We start from the raw sequence: 21,708 nt of genomic DNA, 5'->3' as shown, positions 1-21,708 counted from the left end.
TCGGAGACCAAGGCTGCCGTTACCCTTGACGCTGCATCACAGACAGGAGCGCCTGCGATGGTGTACTCGACGACGAACCTGGGTGCACGAATGGCAAAAAGTCATTTTTTTTATGAACCGACGTTCTGTTTACAGCATCATGATGGTCGCATCCGTGTTTGGCGACATCGCGGTGAACGCACATTGAAAGCGTGTATTCGTCATCGCCATACTGGCGTATGATCCGGCGTGATGGTATGGGTGCCATTGGTTACACGTCTCGGTCACTTCTTGTTCGCATTGAAGCTACTTTGAACAGTGGACGTTACATTTCAGATGTGTTACGACCCGTGGTTCTACCCTTCATTTGACCCCTGCGAAACCCTACATTTCAGCAGGATAATGCACGACTGCATGTTGCAGGTCCTGTGCGGGCTTTTCTGGATACAGAAAATGTTCGACTGCTGCCCTAGCCAGCACATTCTCCAGATCTCTCACCAATTGAAAACGTCTGGTCAATGGTGGCCTCATGAGCTGACGCTGATGGAAGCCCAAGAAAATTTTATTAATTCATATCGCCGCGAAACTATGCATTCATACATACATTTATAGCGATTATTTCCTAGTTTCGTTGTCACATACTCGCCCCTTTCGTTTGTACTTACAACAATCAAACAACCTGTACATTTCCGGTCGCAACAGAAGGTATATACCTGTATTGTTTCCCAACTTTGACAAGTAATTAGTTTCACCTCACTTTAGTGTCAACCCACTAGTGCAGCTTTCGTCCAAGACGTTAGAGCGCTAGTACGTCTCCAAGTCTGGAGGCTGTACAGGAAGACGAATGATAAAACCAACTGCTGTTATACACAAATGTACGAGACTAACGAGGAAATTTTTACTGCAAATTCTCGCTTCGGCAAGCTGACAGATTGCTGGATAGCATGGTGCGCTACCAAAGGGACTTGCTGCCACAGTGGGTGTCAAATGCTAATGTTCAGACGAAAGCAAGTTGCAGTACTCTGAGGAGTTCCCCGAAAGTGGTGAGTGTCAGCTGTCTCAGGGTCCCGTGGGCCACTATAGCTCCCCGAGAGGCCGTGTACTGTGTCCGCAAATCCCAGGGGTTGCAACTGACGCCTGACGACACGACACGCAGCACTCTGAGCAAGTCTCCCCTGTTACCCACTGTTCTGTGGTATGGGAGCCTACAACAGAGGTGACCTGTTACGAATACACTACTGTTCGCACATAATTTGTACCATCGCGATACAAGACGCATAAAAAGCCTACTGGAGAAAAATTAGACAACCGCAGGAAACATCGCGCTAATACCACAGTCTAACAGATACAGCCGCGACACCCTTGCTCCATTTTGACATTCACAGCGCCGGCCATTGTGGCCGAGCGGTTCTAGGTGCTTCAGTCTGGAACCGTGCGGCCGCTACGGTCGCAGATTCGAATCCAATATACAATGACATTATACACGTCTTCACGCAGCGCACTACGATCAGGTAGAAGGCGTTGCACGCAGAGAACTGGTAGCCAGACTTAAGAAAGACATACCAGGAGACGTAAGTTTAAAAACGGTTTCCTAATACGGAGGGTATCAAAACATGCAACATAGTTCGTGTTCTGTAATGCGTTTATAATTTTCAGGTGAATGAGAGCGGAGAAAACACTACTGAATCTGCATTTCGAGCAAGCTACAGGGTCACTCGCATCATTGCGACGAGTGGCAAGCCGTTTTCGGTGGGACCAGTTGCAGAATGTTTGTTTCCAAGTGAGGTGCAGGCAATTGAAGGGGTTTGCCTGTCGAAGCAAACAGTGTCTCGTCGAATCCTGGACATGGCAGCGGATTTAGAGACACCGCTCAGGAAAAAGGCGGAGAGCTTTGTTGCATTTTCACTAGCGCTTGACGAAAGCACCGACATATTGGACTGTGCTCAGCTTGCAATCTTTGTGCGTGGTGTCGACATGGAGCTGCAAGTAACTGGAGAACTCTTGGATATGGTACCACTGGATTACACCGCAACAGGACGTGACGTTTTTGAAGCTGTTTGTGAATCAGTGGACAATATGAATTTGCCGTGGGATAAGCTCCATTCTGTAGCGACAGACGGTGCCCCACAAATGATCGAGCGTCATCAAGGTTTTGCTTCTCGTTTGAAAAATAAACTCAGGAACGAATTTGGGAAAGACATTTTGACTCTTCATTGTTTTATTCACCAAGAGGCACTGTGTGCTGAAACAGTAGAGCTAGGTGGCCTAATGAAAAATGCGAAGTGTGTGAATTTTGTGCGGCTTCACGGTATGAATCATCGCCAATTCAAAGGATTCCTGAAAGATGAAAGCGGAGTATGGGGATATACCTTACCACAGTGCAGTTCTTTGGCCGAGTCGGGGAAAAGTTCTTGATGTTTTCTTTTAAATCTGTCATTGCAGGGCAAAGGGCAGCTAATCGTTGACATGCACGATCAGATCAAAGCGTTCATGAAAAAGTTACGTTTATTTGAGTAATGGACATTTAATGTTCTTCAGTCGTCTTGCTTCTTTAAAACTACCTGAAGGTACTACTTTCGGCAATTACCAAGCAAAGTTAAAGCAGCTCATCACGTCGTTTGAAACACGATTCCGAGACCTCACTAGTTTGGAAATGGAACTTAAGCTGTTCAGCACTCCTTTTGCAGTTTCCCCCGATGACTTGTCATCGTCACTTCAATTGGAGATTATTCATCATCATCATCATCATCATTTAAGACTGATTATGCCTTCCAGCGTTCAGTCTGGAGCATAGCCCACCTTATACAGTTCCTCCATGATCCCCTATTCAGTGCTAACATTGGTGCCTCTTCTGATGTTAAACCTATTACTTCAAAATCATTCTTAATCGAATCCAGGTACCTTCTCCTCGGTCTGCCCCGACTCCTCTTACCCTCTACTGCTGAATCCATGAGTCTCTTGGGTAACCTTGCTTCTCCCTTGCGTGTAACATGACCCCACCATCTAAGCCTGTTCGCCCTGACTGCTACATCTATAGAGTTCATTCCCAGTTTTTCTTTGATTTCCTCATTGTGGACACCCTCCTGCCATTGATCCCATCTACTAGTACCTGCAATCATTCTAGCTACTTTCATATCCGTAACCTCAACCTTGTTGATAGGGTAACCTGAATCCACCCAGCTTTCGCTCCCATACAACAAAGTTGGTCGAAAGATTGAACGGAGCACAGATAACTTGGTACTGACTCCCTTCTTGCAGAAGAGAGTAGATCGTAGCTGAGCGCTCACTGCACTGGCTTTGCTACACCTCGCTTCCAGTTCCTTCTCTATGTTGCCATCCTGTGAGAATATGCATCCTAAGTACTTGAAACCGTCCACCTGTTCTAACTTTGTTCCTCCTATTTGACACTCAATCCGTTTATATTTCTTTCCCACTAACATTACTTTCGTTTTGGAGATGCTAATCTTCATACCATAGTCCTTATATTTCTGATCTAGCTCTGAAATATTACTTTGCAAACTTTCAATCGAATCTGCCATCACAACTAAGTCATCCGCATATGCAAGACTGCTTATTTTGTGTTCACATATCTTAATCTCACCCAGCCAGTCTATTGTTTTCAACATATGATCCATAAATAATATGAACAACAGTGGAGACAGGCTGCAGCCTTGTCTTAGCCCTGAAACTACTCTGAACCATGAACTCAATTTACCGTCAACTCTAACTGCTGCCTGACTATCCATGTAAAGACCTTTAATTGCTTGCAAAAGTTTGCCTCCTATTCCATAATCTTGTAGAACAGACAATAACTTCCTCCTAGGAGCCCGGTCATATGCCTTTTCTAGATCTATAAAGCATAGATACAATTCCCTGTTCCACTCATAACACTTCTCCATTATTTGCCGTAAGCTAAAGATCTGGTCCTGACAGCCTCTAAGAGGCCTAAACCCACACTGATTTTCATCCAATTGGTCCTCAACTAATACTCGCACTTTCCTTTCAACAATACCTGAGAAGATTTTACCCACAACGCTGATTAAAGAGATACCTCTGTAGTTGTTACAATCTTTTCTGTTTCCATGTTTAAAGATTGGTGTGATTACTGCTTTTGTTCAGTCTGATGGAACCTGTCCCGACTCCCAGGCCATTTCAATTATCCTGTGTAGCCATTTAAGACCTGACATTCCACTGTATTTCATGAGTTCCGACTTAATTTCATCCACCCCAGCCGCTTTATTGCACTGCAATCTATTGACCATTTTTTCCACTTCCTCAAATGTGATCCTATTTCCATCATCATTCCTATCCCATTCTACCTCGAAATCTGAAACATTACTGATCGCATTTTCACCTACATTGAGCAACTCTTCAAAATATTCCCTCCATCTGCCCAAGGCATCCACAGGATTCACCAGCAGTTTTCCTGACCTGTCCAAAATACTTGTCATTTCCTTCTTACCTCCCTTTCGAAGACTGCTAATTACACTCCAGAATGGTTTTCCAGCAGCTTGACCCATAGTCTCCAACCTGTTTCCAAAGTCTTCCCACGATTTCTTCTTGGATGCTGCAATTATCTGTTTGGCTATGTTTCTTTCTTCAACATTACTTTTCTGTCTACCTGGGTTCTGGTATGTAGCCATTTTTGATACGCCTTCTTTTTCCTTTTACAGGCTGCCTTGACTGTATCATTCCACCAAGCTGTTTGCTTCATCCTACTTTTACACACTACTGTTCCAAGACATTCTTTAGCCACTTCTAGTACTGTGTCCCTGTACCTTGTCCATTCCTTTTCCAATGACTGTAATTGGCTACACTCAACTAACTGGTACCTTTCTGAGATCGCTGTTATGTACTTGTGCCTGATTTCCTTATCCTGAAGTTTCTCCCCTCTTATCCTCCTACATATGGACCTGACCTCCTGCACTTTCGGCCTCACAATTACTATTTATTTGCAAAATTCAACTTTGTTGAAAGAGAGGTACTACAACACGTTGGATTTGTCACGATGGGACCGTTCATGACAGCAAAAAACATCTCCCAAGCTTCACAAGAACGCCGCTCAGATCATGTGCGTGTTTGCATCTACGTACTGTTGTGAGCAACTTTTCTCAGCAATGAAAAGAGTAAAAAGTCAGGAACGATCGTTTCTTCAGGGTGCAACAATGAAGGCCATCCTCCGCATTAACGCTGCGAACACTTTTACGCCTGATATTTCCGATCTTGTAAGGAAAAGAAAATGTCAAGCTACAGAGGCCCAATAAATGTAGTATGCAATTTCTTGTAAAGCAGTTGTTTCTTATTTATTTCCTGAAGATCGTATTTCCTGGTGTAGCATGTCACCACGTCTTAGCAGCTAAGAGTACGAGGTTGTCGATCTTGTAAGACGTAGCTGGCACATCAAAACGCTTGCCTTGGCGCCTGCCTCAGCCAGCCGTGGCACGTGCCGGTGTGCCGGCCCACTTGAATGGCCACAGCGAGTGACACGGTTCCCTGGAGCAGGGAGCGCTCCGCGGCTCACAACGGAGCCGACCAGCTGGAACAGCCTGTTCTAGGGGACTGATGACCTCAAAGTCCCATAGTGCTCAGAACAATTTGAACCATTTTTTGAACATTCACAGCGACAGGAGCGCTCCGTGCGCGCAGAAAACGATTCTGAATACAATATCGGATGAGTGCGAATATTATCGTTTACAGTGATTTGTAACAAAGGTTTTACAACAGGGAGCGTTGTAGTGGCATAACAATCGGCACTGATTAAGAAGTAACACCACGTTTGTCTTGCTTTAGTTTCATAGGAACCATGGAACGGATAATGCAGTATATTACAGGAAAGGTTATTTACGATTCCCTTACTCGTATTACTTCAGAATGTGGTTTTCTTTTAAGAACAAAGTAATTATTTTCAAAAAGAAGACGACCTGGACTTTGGCAGAAAGACGTTATATATCCACTAGACAACATGAAATTATCCTCACTACACTGCCAGTCAAATTAGTGAATGTAGAAAGTAAGAAACTTCTACGGAATTCAAGACCTACGTTATTCAACCTGATAAATAAGCCACCAAAAACTGAAGATGAAGGGAAAAACCAAACAGATGTGATAATAAAACGTCGACAGCAATAAAACTATTTCCCAACACACAAGAAATCAATTCCTCATTTGTTGCTATATCTGAACCACAACCGGAAAGAGCATTTGCGCATTAGACTCTGAAGAAAAAGAATTACATTTACAAAAATATTCGTGATTAGAAATTGGAGTGACATGTACGCACGTGCGAATCATTACATTCCACACAAAACTTATGTATCACGGGAAGTGGATATGATGATAAGAGCAGATAACAACAAAAATGTATACTTTTAATACAAGATTTTTTTTGTAGTCTCTTGCTTTCACCGGAATAAGGTGTATATTCATAGTCGAAAGTACTTCTTCATGATTAACTTGTAGCTTATGTCATTCAATCAGTTTTTACATTTATTTCACAATAATTCATGTCTTTTCATCATTTCTTAATACTTGGAAGACAAAAATATGATGACAGTTTCGGCAACTAAGTAGAAAAACAGTTAAGAAAAAACATTAATTTTACGGCTGGTTTTCTCATCGCTAGGGGTGTTAGTGTCGTTCCAACGATCAGAGGGTAGCAACTTTGACACCAGTAGCCGACGTTACTGTTTATGTTGGACTGTGCTTATACCGTGTAACATCGGCTCAACCCTTGATAATGCTTTCGATTTGGAGAGAAAGATGGTCAACAAGTTTCTTCAAGATGTGACAAGCAACTGAAGCTACCCGTTGATGGTTGAATCCCGTAGAATTACCAAATTGCAAATATATTGATTGTTACGTTTCACCTGCTGTTTCCAAAGACTCCCAAAATCTTCTGTCGTCTAAGATCGACTGATTAAGTGTACCTGCGGAGGTGCAATACTGTGCCTCAGTGCTCGTCATATTAGAACGGTGTATATTCGACCATACATGGCAGTCCTCTATACATGCTATCTATTACGGGTGTGAAGTAACGGTTGTTGTGTTTCAATTAGTTGCACTCAACCGTAGTGTTTGTCATGGACAAAACTCAACAACGCGTTTCAAGACGTAATGCTCTAATTATCAGGTTAAAAAAAAAGTTCAAACGTGTGTCAATTCCTAAGGGACCAAACCGCTGAGGTCATATTATACGTCGCAAGTTTATATACTTGTTCACAAAATTCTGATGAAGAAAATTTTTTCCCACAATGACTTTAATCGGTTATCTCTGCCATTGCGCTTTCATAATGGATATGGAGAAAATAATTATAAAAATATATTCCCATCGCTTATTATATCGTTTCAGTATTCTTGGATCACAAGGTTTTTAACGTGGCTGTCAATCAGCGACTGTAGCAGAGGACACATGGCAGCCCCTAGTGGCTTGCTCTTCTGTTGCATTTCATTTTAATTCTGACTCTCTGACGCTGTCAGTTATGACCGCAGCTTTCGTATTTTTTGGTACTTTATGCTGTAACATTTAGTTTTAATTTTGTCCGTAGAAGGTGTCCCTTGTGATATCGAAACCTAGGTCACAAATTAATTGTGTTTGCGACTGAGGGCTGTGTTTTTCAAAATTTTGTATTCTTGGATCACTTTGCATTCATTGCGCGGATGGTGTACTAACGAAAGATTGTCCGAAGAAAGTCTAACTGAGGTTCTATTCTTTGCAGGTGCGCACGCTGTTCGTGAGCGGCCTGCCTATGGATGCCAAGCCAAGGGAACTGTACTTACTCTTCAGGGCCTATGAGGTGAGTCTGCTGTCGTATGAATTCCACACTTTTACCTAGTTTAACTTCCTAGTGCTTTTCAATCGTAAACAAATTTGTCTATGGCTGCAAAGATGATTTTAATTTCTTTATTGCATAATCGATTTTGCAATAAAGAAATTGAAAACCACCTTTGCAGGCAGAGGCTAACCTATTTATAAGTACACATCATCGAACGAGTTGTTCCCATTGCCAGCTACGATGGAAAGTCAAAATATTCTTTGAAGTGAAGGCGACAGCGATCCAATGTTACAAAATTCTGTAAATGTCAGAACAGTCACAGATCGCAAATATTTGTTTATTCAGTTACTGGTTTCAATCATTTCGATCATCTTCAGATTGATCTAAACACAGAAATGCCCGTATGTTATTAAAAATGTACGTGAAGTTAGGCTTTCTACTGTAATAATCAGTATCGTAATGCACATAGACTGGAAAATTAGCAGACATCCCTGTCTTGATGAAATTAACAGAGAAAACTGTTAAAATACACAGCCACAAGCAGCACTGACACATAAAGTACAGTCATGATAAAACAGATTCCACACACGTCCCGTAAATCCGGGCCCTCGCTTGCATGACAGCTCAAAGTCTTCGGCCGAATAATGTTTGCAATGGTGTAATACAAATTTAGAAATGTGGTCCTAGACCACTCTGCATACGCCTAAACTGAATGCATTAAAATGCAGTTGAAAGGGAGCTACAGTTATAACATGAGTCAAAAGAGAAATTTTACGTTGAGTTTGAAAGGATAGCTGCAGATTTGTGTATGCGGCACATGCATTAAATAAAATTTACAGTAACTTGCCAAACGATAAAAAAAGTCGCGTGCACGGTAGGCGTACCAAAAACAGTTCAGAGGGACAGCTGGCGACACGGGACAAAGAAATAATGAAAGTGGGCAAAATGAGAAATGAAATTAATAAAATGTGCAAACTGTAGTCGGCTAAGGTAATCGAGCGGCCATGCCCCCTCAGCTGTTTGGACGCGTATTCAAAATAAATACACACGTGTTTCTGCCTTTTGCTAGAACTCCCCAGTTTTTTAAAAAATCTGTGTCGAAGATAATGACGGAAAATCGTGTTTTTAGTGCTAGACATCGAAAGCTCGTCTAAAACTAAACATTTTTTTAATATAACGTGGGGTCGAAAGTTAATACTATTCGAGCTGTTAACGTTTTTGTGTTTCCCTGCTGAAGCTATGGTACCCGTCATTGTACGCGTCTACCAAAGTGAGTTCGGCGGTCGAGGCGTTCGACTACCAAACTCCTGATCCGTATTCGATTCTTTATCGTATCTTTTTCTTTCATTCGATTTTTTTTCATTGTATCTGATAACATTCAACTAATGGGAATACCTTTCTATGCCATTTTTGAAGTAAAACGTTGGGAGGCGTGATTAATCAAATTAATATACGAGGGGCGTTCAGAAAGTAAGCTCCGATCGGTCGCGAAATCGAAACGACTATGAAAATCCGATAAAGCTTTGCACAGATGTGTTGGGTAGTGTCTCTAGTATAACCCCAGTTAGCATCACGTCGCTCTTCTCATTTCTGAGCTCGCAGTGAGTCTAGAAAATAGTGTCTGCCGCCAAGTACGAGGGCCTGGTGAGAAATTTCGCCTGAAGCTATGCAGCTAACATTACATAACTGTCGTGCTGTTTCGTCTTCACGACAATTCTCAGCCGCATTCTACAGGGGCAATGAAGATGCTCCTGCATCGTTTTCAAATGGAAATGTTAGATTACCCACAATACAGTCCGCAATTGTCTCCCCCTGAGTTTCATCTCTGGTCACATGAACCGCTGTCTTTGAAGACAACATTTTGACACAGACAACGAGGTGTAGGCCAGCGTGGAGAATTGGCGGAAAGCACTGGCGGCTGCCTTCTATGATGAGGCTATTGAAAAGTTGGTACAACGCTATGACAAAAGTCTAAGTCAGAACGGCGACTACGTAGAGAAGTAGCTGAAAGGTGTAGCTAATTGTTACAAGTAAAACATTTCTGATGTTCACTGTGGTTTCAATTTGGCAATCAATCGGAGCTTACTTTCTGAACGGGCCTCGTATATATAATGTATTGATAGTTATTTTCATCATGACACATGGCGCAATATGATAGATATGATAGAACTGTCGTAGATGATGATGCTCAACGGACCTGCGCGGTGAAAGTGGTATCACCGAATCACCGAATTGTACCTCTCTTTGTCAACCGTGTGAGGTTTACTTCTACCGACAGTTAAAAAATTTCACCGCACGAAGGAATCATGCAACATCACAGCAGAGCAGTCAATTAGAAGTTAGGTCGGATGTTATCAAAATTCGTGCCTTGGACCATAACCAGTTGTCCGAGCCTGTCTTTTCACGATATGCTTTAATGCGCTTGGTACGCATCTATGTTGATATCTGACAGATTTGTTTTTGACAATGTGAATCAAATATGCTTTCCACGAACAATGTACCAAAAAACATATCAATGAGTATGGTGCGAGAATTGTCTGATTATGATAAGTTTCATCACACTGATTGCGAGAACGCTCACGAATAGATGATCAGTTAGGATTACCAAATAACGTACTGTATTTTGGTTCTGTGTACAACGATAAAAATAGCTGTCAGTACATTATATATACTTGTTTGATTATTTATCACACTCACTGATGTTTTACTTTAAAAAAGGCAAAGAAACGTATTCCCATTGGAATATTATCATATACACCGAGGCATATATCGAATGAAACAAAAGGACACCACCAAGAATCGAACACGGACCGGTAGTTAAGCAGTCTAACGCCGTAACAGCTGGACCGCCGACCTGCTCTGCTGGTTGATCAGAATGACGCTTACCCTAGCTACAGCATGAAAAAATGCAAATATTAGTAAGTCCAACTTTGGATCCCATATTACACTTAATGAAAAATATTTTTGAGGATATTTCGAAGTTTAGCACTGATAATACTATTTTCGGTCGACATCGACCTCGATTGTCTCACAAATAAGTGAGTGTCTAGCAATAAGCCCGAATTACCGTGTCTCTTTGTTTTCAATTAAGATCGTCGTCGCTAAACTTGATTAAAATCTGTTACCTATAAGTCAAACCCACTCACTTGGAGACTCCTCAGTGCTTAGTCTTCCTGGTTTGGCGGACAAGAAATGTTTGCATAGATTTTTTGGCACAAAGTTTATTTAACATGAGAGAGTACGTCGTCTCCGGCATGTGTTTTGGTAAATCGTAAGATTTATTGAAATCCTTGACCACGTTTTCGGTATATCTAAGTATACCTTCATCAGAAGCAGACATACACTAAAATCGCATCCTGCAGTGGAGATACATAAAACAACCGTGCCAAAGGCGTCGTCAGGAGTTTAAATTAAAATATCACCTCCATCTGTACAGCATAATTATGAAGAGAAGGTCGATGCGAACACGCCATATTATCTGTACTTTTAACTACTTACGACGCCTTTGGCACGATTGTTTCATATATCTCCACTGCAGGATGTGATTGTAGTGTATTTTTGCTTCTGATGAATCTATATTTAGATATACCGAAACCGTTGTCAAGGATTTCAATAAACCTTTATCCTGCAACCCTTTGGTTGTTACCATTTATCGAAGGTTTTCAACAGCTGCTGCTTCAGCCATTTTTAAAATTGTGATACATTGTAAGAATTAATCACTTGCCAAAGACGACTACTTCATGAACGAGGAATAAACAGTACTAAAAAGAAACTCTCTTCTCAACTAATGAAATCACAGTAACATCATCAGAGAGATCCAAGGCGTGAACGAAAACATTCACTTTTTGGAAGAACGAATAAACATCAATATGGTTTGAAGGCTGAAGGTCTTTAGGTAGGAAACAAACACTGGTCGGAAACGTTCTAACTCTACGCTAGCCAAATTTCAGGTCCTGACGGGACCAGTCCAAAATTTTATACATTCAGACACAGTTCGAGTTAGTCTCAGAAGGACCAGTTTCTAAGTCCCAGTATGCCGAAACACAGTCAAGAAATGTTGCAGGTCCACTAGCTGACTACTGACGTGAAACGTGGCGTCGTCACTGCGGTGGCTCCAAGGTGAGTTCCTGATTGATGGAATTCGGCACCTAGCCCAGTAAGCACTGTCGAAGTGAACTGCTCGTCGTCGCTCCAGCTCCAGGATACCAAAGACACTGACCTGCAGAGGAGAATAGAACCGTGGTGCCAGCGATCTCTATAGGCGCTTGGAATGCCATCTGATGGCCGAGCGAACCACGGCCGAGTTGCGTCTGTCCCCAGGAAGGCTGGCCCCTGCGAGTTATGTGACCACTTTCCTCTGATGTAATGTTGGTGGCTGCCTGCGTAGGGGCAATGCCTACCCACAGCACTCAGAAAATACAGTCTTCCTACGTAGGTGGTAGCCTGTAAAACCCTTCTTAGGGCGATGCTGGTCAGTTGGAGACCCTTGGCAGGTATTGTTCATAGGGAAGTAGAGAAGTTCCAGAGAAAGTCAGCACGTTTCATCACAGGTTTCTTTATAAAGAGCGAATGCGTCACAGGCATGCTCTTCCAACTTCAGTGGCAGACCCTATAAGAGTGCCGCTGTATATCACGGAGTTGCTTACTGCTGAAATTCTGAGAGCATATGTTCCTCGAATAGTCAATCAGTACGTTGCTCCTACCACGCAAATCTCGCGAAAAGGCTATGAAGGTAAAACTGGAGAGTTTCTAGGGCTAACCACTCTCGTTCTTCCCGCCTACCATTCGTGACTGTAGCAGAAAAGGGGGGAAGTGAAAGTGAAATACGAAGTGCCCTCCTCCACACATTAAAGATAGCTTGCGAAATAAATGTAGATGTAGATGACAACCTTCAATGAGGCGCTTAAGCAGTCTCGTTCCTCACCTTCCATATACGAATGGAACGGAAAGGAACCCCAATATTTAGTACAGTGGGAAGTGCCCTCCGCCATGCTCTTCACAGCAGTGTACAGAGTATGACTATAGACATTATAGACGATAAAATAATAGAAACGAATGTCGTTTCTGACTTCAGACTCACCTGTGATTATCACTACATTTCCCCGTTCCCTGAGGAAGACAGGTAGCGAACTTCCGCGATTGTACCCGCCAGGAGCGTCACATCCCTCTTCTTTCCCTTCGGGTTATTGCCGAAAGCTCAAGTGTTTCACTACGAACGTGCAGAACAGGGCGGCGGTGGAAGCGGAAGTTTCCGGTGCCTGCAGCCGAGGCAAGTTATGTGGGAAAATATTTACGGTTTGGTAGATCCCTTCTGCTGCGGCCAAGTTATGAAACAATCCGCAAGTTTGGGATTTCCATCTTCAGCTGGCGCTGGGGTGGGGCGGTAGAAGTTTATCATCGCCCAGATGCCGCTCTGTCCCCGTGTTTTGTAAGCGTCCCGGTCTGCCTGCAGCGCACAAGTTGCGCCGCCCGACGAGAAACGAAATGGATAAGTAAAAAAGAAGTTCATCTTGACAAATGCCTTTTAAAAAAGCTGCTCCGACAAGAAAGAAGTGAAACACGTAACGCTATACCTTGGTTCTTTTTTTAAAGAAAGATGTTTGGAACAGTATTTGTTCAACATGGTGTTATCTGTGGAAAACTCTGAATTGAGAATCAAACGACAAGAAAATCTATGTAGCTACTGCAAAGACAGATGCATTTCAAATATAAAGTTACCTATTAAGTTCACGCCTAATTCGGTTCAGATATTACCCATGGCCCATGGTTAATGAATTTCATAAACGCGTGATAGTTCCGCGGAACATTTTTCTGACTGTGTAAGAAGATATCTGAAGCGGCACTGTGGGCCAAGATGGTTGAAGCCAGCTGGGCATGTGCCCTGGCCTACAATTTCACCTCTGGACTTTTCTGTCTGAGGCCACCTCAGAAGTGAAACATACAGCACTCTCGTTGATGCGGTTGTAAAATGTGGAGCAGTGAGTTGTACAGTCAAAATCCACAAGATGATATGGAAATGTTTGAAAGACTCGGTATTTCACTGCTGATACGAGTGCAGTGTTACATCGAACTGCGAGGAAGACACGTGAAGCCGTTCCTTTAATGGGTCCCAGTATACAGTAAACTGTAAAATGTCAAGTGCTGTAGTACTATCGTATTTCTTGTTACAGTAGACCGTGGGTCAAATTCCAGCCCAATTAGATGGTAACTTAATGCAGAAGTTTTCATTTCAAATCGTTTTTACTACACTGTCCAGTCACATTAATGTCACCACTTGTAAAAAGCCTGAATAAAAACCTTTTACAGCGCATATTGCTGCGAGACGTGCTGGAACGAAATCAGTGAGGTTCTGGAAGCACCAATAGGGATGTGAAGCCTTGACGACTCCAGTGCCTTGGCTAGCTGCACCAGGATTTTCGGTTAACGATCCATGGTGCGAACTGCTCGATCGAGTTGCCCTCACTGATTTTAAATCCGGGAGTTTGGTGGCAAAGGGAGTACGATAAAATTCTCCTGGTGCTTTTCGAGCCACCCACGTCCCTGCGAACTGTATGACACGTTGTATTGTCCTGTTAGTTGATGCCATCGTGCTGACGAATAACAAACTGCATATAAAGCTGGACATGGTCTAGAATGGATGCATACTTCCGACGAGATAATCCAGAGAAACCGGCTATTATTGAAGTACAAGTCAAGAAACACCAGCAGCGCCAAAACCGAATGCTAAAGTAGGTTAAGTTGCGAGAGGTTTTATTTTATACTGAAGAAAATATATTATAAACAAGTGTTGTATCAAATTTAAACGTGATGTAGAACCAGATGGTAGGCGAAAGCTCGAAACATATTAGTATCAAAAGCATGAAAAGAAAAAAAATTAAAATACGTATTTTACTCGTTACAGCCTTAGATATAGATGCTGAGAATAGTAAATAATTTATTTCTGATAACTTCTAACTACCTATTAATTTCCTTCATATTGTTTCATATTTGCACATTATGAAAACCAGGAAAAATAATACATCTGATTAAGCTGTGGTGTTTGGATTTAAGAGGGAACTGCATGTGCATATCATTTTTATAATTACTTTGAAAGCGTATAATCCTACCAATAAAATCGTTTCAAGTTTATATCGCGGACGAAACGTGTATAATGCGACACACAGATAAACCAGGGTACTTTTTTTTACTTCTTTATTTGCTAAGTATATGGTTCCCAGATTCTGAAACTGACTGTTCATTACATGTACAATGATACTCTGATGCACGTAGAATTATACATTTGGCTGTGTATTTCAACATAATGGTACGTGACTCTCTGAAATTATGAAATCACTTGTCTGTACACAGTTTTATTCAGGAAGGGGTTTCTGTCCAATCTCAATGGTATATGATCCAATTAAACGATATAAGTACTAAACTGTGTGAAACTTAATTCAAATATTTTTATTTCGTTGTTTACCGACTACAATATAGTGTTTTCCACGCTCACAGCATACACAACACTGATGTGTTGTATGTAAGATTCAATATTTGATAATGTATGTAAAAATGATTGTAAGCGATTTTTCAAAATGATGTAACTGCCTGTCTGTATATACAGGATACTTAAAATAAAATCTGGCTGAAAAGTGTCTCCAGCATTTTGTGACAACGTAATGTTAACAGCAAAGAAACTAATCATCGAATTGTGTCCATTTTCAGACTCTCTGTAAAGAGCAGAGCTCTGAGTCATTAACTAGGGTACTTTATTTCATTTCGGATTTCCGAAAATTTCTTGGTAAGTTTTATGTTGCCTTGGGGTAGCTTAAGTACTTGATTAATGGGTACTGTATGTGTTACCCCTCCTAAAAACCTAATTCCTTTTAAATAGAGTATATGTATTACGTATTATAGCATACCTTATTTTGCTGTTGGTAAATGTTGGAATACGTTGTTTCAGGGTTACGAGGGATCACTGCTAAAAGTCACAAGCAAGAACGGGAAGACAGCTTCGGTAAGCTACTTACTTTGACTGATTGTTTACATTAGTTTGCTGATGGGTTAGTTTAAATTCATCCGTGCCTGTAAACGTCTCATACGGTTTTTTTGAAAGATGACCAAAACTTCCTTATCGAATCTGATTCTAGTATTTAACACTAAGAAAGTACTTTGCAAAACGTCAAGATTTGCTGTTTTATTAGAAATGCATATGTCTTTTTTTAGGCATTAATCAGGATATTGTAGGGTGTGTGGTGATGTTCGAAGTGACTCCAGTTCTTCAGATTTGCTCAGTTTTCATACTTTTCCGACAGTATATCGCAACTTACAACGTTACACTCTCACAGCTTCTGTAAATACAATACAGTCGTCAGGAACCTACTGTTGACTGCTGGTTGACTTTCGACAATAATGCTCGGCATTAATTGTAGTTCTGTAGACTAATTAAACTGATTATAACGACAGATGTTCCTCCGGAAAGAGCTGCCAACACACAATGAAACGTGTGATTTTCGTACTTAAGATGTCGAATTAATGTTCATTTGTTTCATTTTTGTGTCCACCCCATTTTACATACATATTTGTCCTCTCATTCAGCTACCTGCCCCACGATGAGTGCTAAAAAGAAAGTAATTTTTTCGATTTTCTTGTTCATGACGAACTTCACACTTTCATAATTAATCTTATAATTTTTGGTCTAATTATACATTCATAGAAACGCACGAAAAATGTGAGATGGAAAACATCGAAATTTGGAACGATACAATTAATTCGCGAGGGGGAGCACTCGGTTTTTTACAGTAGCTTCCCTGTTAACAAATACTGAAATAGAATTGAGGAAGAAGTTTCTGTTGATAAAAACAGTCATGGAACTCCTTCACTTACTATTTTAGGTTCTGAATGCGAATGCCCCGGTACTAGACAGGTAGTGGGTTCTTGCATGAGGTTTATCTGGCAGTGAAATTTATCACACAAAGCTCCAATGGAGTTGCCTAGGCAGGTATAGGTCCAAATAAAATTAGCTCACACAAGGAATTCACACTCTCTGTAGTACAGCAGCACTATCTTACTGCCTTGTATCACAGTACGTCATTAAATGTTCGAGAAGCTCTATGTGTTTATTTCAATACTTACTTGTATTAGTTTTAAGTGTTGGTGAAATGAGACTCCTTTTCATTTCTAAAAAAACATTCCCTTAACATGAAATGAGAAAAGTGGCAATGTCATCATCAAACAGTCAAAAGGAAATTAGTATGGATACTAATAAAGTGGTAATAATAATGTTAGTGGTAATCATTGTAATAATATGGCACAGACGATATGAGGCAGCAGTTAGATTTAGAGTGTGGAATTATAATAATAATTATTATTATAGTAATGGGGCACAAAAGGTATGTTTGAATTATGGACTGCATTTTTAGGAGTGAGTATGAAAAAGCGAGGAGAAAGGGCCAAGACAGAAGGATATTACAAAATATGCGATGAGAGCCGAAAAAAAATTGACGAAACAGGATGAAAGCCCAGCGATCAATATAGAAGATAGGAAAATAATGAGAGAATGAATACGGATTTCCTAATCTAGTGGCTTAGAGAACAAAAAATTGGTGTTATTCTAAGCTACTGTCATTACAAGAGAAATAATTTCAGGTTTTTTTAATTAAATGTGACATTCCACTGTAAAACCCTCGACCTTTCCAGATTTGACGGAATACATAGTACAGGTAGAATTCGTGGTAGCGTCTCAGATACATACCACAAGGGGACATCGTCCGGTGACTAAATGTCTTTTGTGAGAATAAAATCAGTCGCTTGTGAGCCTTATTGCTCCACTGAATAAATGTGGCACCTCCCAAAGTGTAACGGATTTATTAATGGAACTCTAATGCTAATGTTTCGGACGTATGGTTCTTGTGAAAACTAGTTAGGAACATTTCGAGAAGTGATACTGAATGTTCACTGCACATAAATTCTTCTCGTTCCATGTATATTTCAGGAGTCAGAAAAATAAGATACGAGAGATCCTGGCGCGCTTACATATGGATAAATGTTTTACCCTCTCTCAGTTCTCGAAAGGAATGTGAAAGAAAGGCTTTTTCTGAAGGCCAAAATCAGTTTGTGGATCAGAGGCTGTTTAGTTTATTGGAACAAGCTGAATGTTTACTTCAATATTTATTTTCCACTACCTCTCTATTCTCTTACCTCACGTCCTACCATCCCTTGCCTCTTTCTTGTCAATTCCTTCCTCGCCGATTCTACTGAAAACCTCCTCATTTCTTCCATTGTTAGTCCATCTAATTTTCAACGTTCTTCTGTTGCACCACGTCTCAAATGCTTCGATTCTCTTCTAATCCTATTTCCCCACAGTCCATGTCACACTGCCATATAACGCTGTGCTCCAAACGTACTTCGTCAGAAACAGCTTCCTGAAATTAAGGCTTATGTTTGATAGTAGTACATTTCTATTGACCAGCTGTCACGATAAACTCGTTAAAAGGTATAGTCTTACGTTGGAACTGTCACACAATATATTAAGTATTCAGTTTATAAATTGTGTCTTGTGGGAACATAGTACACGACGAGCTAATTACTCAGACGATACTCATCCAGTATCGTATTTAAGAATGTGAGCACCTATTGACTTCGAGCAAACCTTCATAATTTCAAACCTTTTCTAAACTTCTCCTTACTCACACCCTCTAGAAAATAATGAAAGCAAAAATATTATCGTCTACTACATTTTCGCTGTTCATGCAGCAGAACTTCAGCATCGGATATTACGTTTTAAGCTGCTGTTCCTTTACTACTAACTCCATTCGTAACATATTTCGCAGACTGTATGCACGCATACCACTGAATGTATTGCAACAAAATTGTGTCATTATACGCCACATAGTTCACTAGACATGACGTCATAAACTTTGAGATGCGTGAAATACTAGCTTACATATTAACTTATTCAGTATTTGATAACGACAGCACTTAACAACTTTAAATGTAATTTCAAAACTTTTCTCGATTACAACTTCACGAAATAATGAAAGGAAAACAGTTTACATTACTAAATGTTGGTTGTCCAACTGTAAAGATCTTACACGCTCAACATTCTAACTAAACGATCGTCGGCTAAGATCACGAAAGTTCCGACAGCAAACAACACGTCAAGAAAAGAGCGGGAAAGCCTCTTAGGCTGTTGATGTTGGATAAAATAGGAACTTTTATCAGTATATTGACGTTGAATATTACAACTGCGTTTGGCAAAGGAACAAAACTAACTATGAATGCAAAGTAAGATCCGAAATAAAAGTCCAGCTTGTTCTAATAAATTAAACACCCTGTGTTGCAAAATGTGATAGTGGCTAATATTGATGTCAAGTGCCCACCAGCATGGGGTACGCACTGGGTGAAAAGAGGTAGTATACAAATTTTTACAGTGTTTAGAGGAAGTAAAAACATCACCTTTTTATATGACAAAAATGTCAGAGATGCATCGTTTCCCCATTAAGGTTCCATGAAGGCTTTGGCGCTGATGATGTTCATAGCAGGTTTTCGCACTCCCGTGTCTCGAATATTGTCTTAGAGATGTTGCTGACCTCCTATAGAATTTTAATGGGAGCAGATGAAGCGTTTGATGTACGAGATACCGACACACACTCCAGAAGTGCAGGTTGCCACTTGGCTGAAGCAGCAGCCATTATTCGTAAACTACCAGCTTGTTTAGGGCACGTTTAATAGTCATCAGCACGCAGATGCCAGTTCTACACTAATGTGAACGGATGACATTTTCAGCAACTTCTCTAAGACTATACTCATCACAAGGGCGTTTGAACACCATCTCTGAACATCACTAGGGTCGAAACCTCCACCTATCCCTAGCGGGGATAAGGTGCATCGGTGACATTTGTCTCACATAATAATGTATTTCTTTTTTTCTCTTTTAAATACCTTGATATTTTGTATATTCTACACAGTGTATATATAAACAAAGCAAGAATGTTATTCCATCATGTGAGACTGTTCTGCCCAAAAAGAGAAAATAATCTTCACACGCTATTCGAAAAGGATTTCTGATACACACCATGTTTCGTGTATTTGCCCTAACATCTTTAGTAAATTGTAGCATCATCAGTAAGTTATTTTATTTCTTCGTTTCAGCGCTTTTGCATTGTTTCCTGCAGCTAAGCTGCAGGATGGGCAAAATAAAACGACCCGAAAAAATACTTAATACGTCTGAAGATAGGCAACCCAACTTACATCATCTGACTTCAATGCAGATGATAAATTCTGGTGGCTATCTTAAGGTGCACAGCGTGACAAAAAGAGTGAAGCATCCAGAAGGGAAGGAGGAAACGAAGTGAAACTTCATGGGTTGATTACAAATCGAGTCAAATTTGTAGAGAATTGGGCAGTATGAGACCAGTTGCCAGTATGACGTTGCACTCCCTTGGCCTGGATGCATGAAGTGACTCGGTTGGGATAAGTGTTATACAGCCTTTGTATCTTCTCCTAAGGAATGCTTTCCCACAACTGTTGTAACTGGTCCTTGGTATCCTGGATGTTAGCACTGGGACACAGTTGACGACCAAGCTGGTCCCATACATGTTATATGAGAGACAGATCTTGAGATCTTACTGTCCGTTGGAGTACCTCAGCAATACGTGGACAGTTCCTGGAGACATGCCTCATGTTTGTAAGAGCATTGTCCTGTTGAACGTGACATCAGAATTCTGTCGCGTATGAGGTAACATGCGTACTCTTGTGATGTCAGGGTTCCCTCAATTGCTACCAGACGTGACCCGAATTCATACCCGAGGTCTCCCCACGCTATGACATGAAAACCCCTCTGGATCCCCAAAAAATGGAAGAATGGGACGCCTCCCCAGGCCGCTCCTATATTTTCTAACGATTGTCATTCAGTGTAGTGAAGAACCACGAGTCATCGCTGTTCACAATGCGACACCGCTCATCAGCAATGTAGGCTTCCCAATCATGGCGTCACTCCAAACACAGCCAATTGTCCTGTGGGGTTAACGGCAACCCACACATGGAATAGTAATTCACTAGACCGGCTACTGCTTTGCCTCTACTGAAGGTACAGGATAACACCAAATATTGCAGAAAGTCCATTACTTGTTCTTGGATGGCAGTCACAGATGTCGAGAGGTTATTATGTGTTTGGTGCACAATAGGGTGATCTTTCCTTGTGGCGATCAGACGTGGTCGATCGGAACCTCAAAAATATGCAGGCCAATATCGAGCCACAGTCACATGAGAATGCCCCGCAAATCTGCATTGCAGTCGTACAAGCCCCATGATGAGGCACCGCTCAAACACTGTCAGACGCTGATAACGCTGTCTCACACGAATACGCGGCATTTCCGTATCCTTCACAGTGATCATTCTACATCTGACTCTGCCTGTCCGTCTTATATGCGTATACCCTACCAGGTCAGATAACAGCAGTAAAGATGAACAAGACTTATGCATTCTGGTAGCCTCTCCTCCTGTCACCGAGAATCGCAACTCCAATCATTTACATACACGGCGACTATGTTTGCGTGTACCAAGCTACGTTGACACTCGACCGAATGTACTGGGTACTTCAGATATAATATCAAGACGTGTGATTTTTGGAGCCAGTTTTATTTTGCCCACCCCGGAAAACCTGGAATTCTCAGGGAATTAGATTTTACCTGGAAAAAATCAATGAAATCTCAGAGAGTTCTCAGGGAATCTCAGGTAATTCTCTGTTTTTAACTTGGCATTGAAATTTATTTTTATTGAGTTTTATAAATCACAAATTTTCAAGCAAAATTTCAAAGCACGTTAATTATGTGAATATGTACCATATAGATGCCTAGAAAATACAGTCAAACTTATGCTTAGGCTAGTATCAGCTGAGCGGCTGAGAGAAAAGGAAAGTTGTTATTGTGATATCACCCTTCCCATCCGCTCACCGTTAATTTATCCTTCCAGTAATGAA

At 41.2% G+C, this 21,708-nt stretch overlaps 1 protein-coding gene across 1 annotated transcript in view; it reads left to right on the top strand.

The window, feature by feature from the left end:
* The first annotated feature begins 7,698 nt into the window (after nucleotides 1-7,698).
* Nucleotides 7,699-21,708, top strand: part of LOC126457291 (protein couch potato-like) — a 186,170-nt gene continuing 172,160 nt past the window's right edge. The window contains exons 1-2 of the mRNA XM_050093465.1: nucleotides 7,699-7,772; nucleotides 15,691-15,744. Of these exons, the coding sequence (XP_049949422.1) occupies nucleotides 7,725-7,772; nucleotides 15,691-15,744 (102 nt within the window). The 5' untranslated portion in view covers nucleotides 7,699-7,724. The remainder of the gene's footprint in view (nucleotides 7,773-15,690; nucleotides 15,745-21,708) is intronic.

Source organism: Schistocerca serialis, chromosome 1, assembly GCF_023864345.2.
Source record: "Schistocerca serialis cubense isolate TAMUIC-IGC-003099 chromosome 1, iqSchSeri2.2, whole genome shotgun sequence".
In the NCBI taxonomy this organism is placed as follows: Eukaryota; Metazoa; Arthropoda; class Insecta; order Orthoptera; family Acrididae; genus Schistocerca; species Schistocerca serialis.
This window is presented reverse-complemented; position numbering and strand designations above follow the sequence as displayed.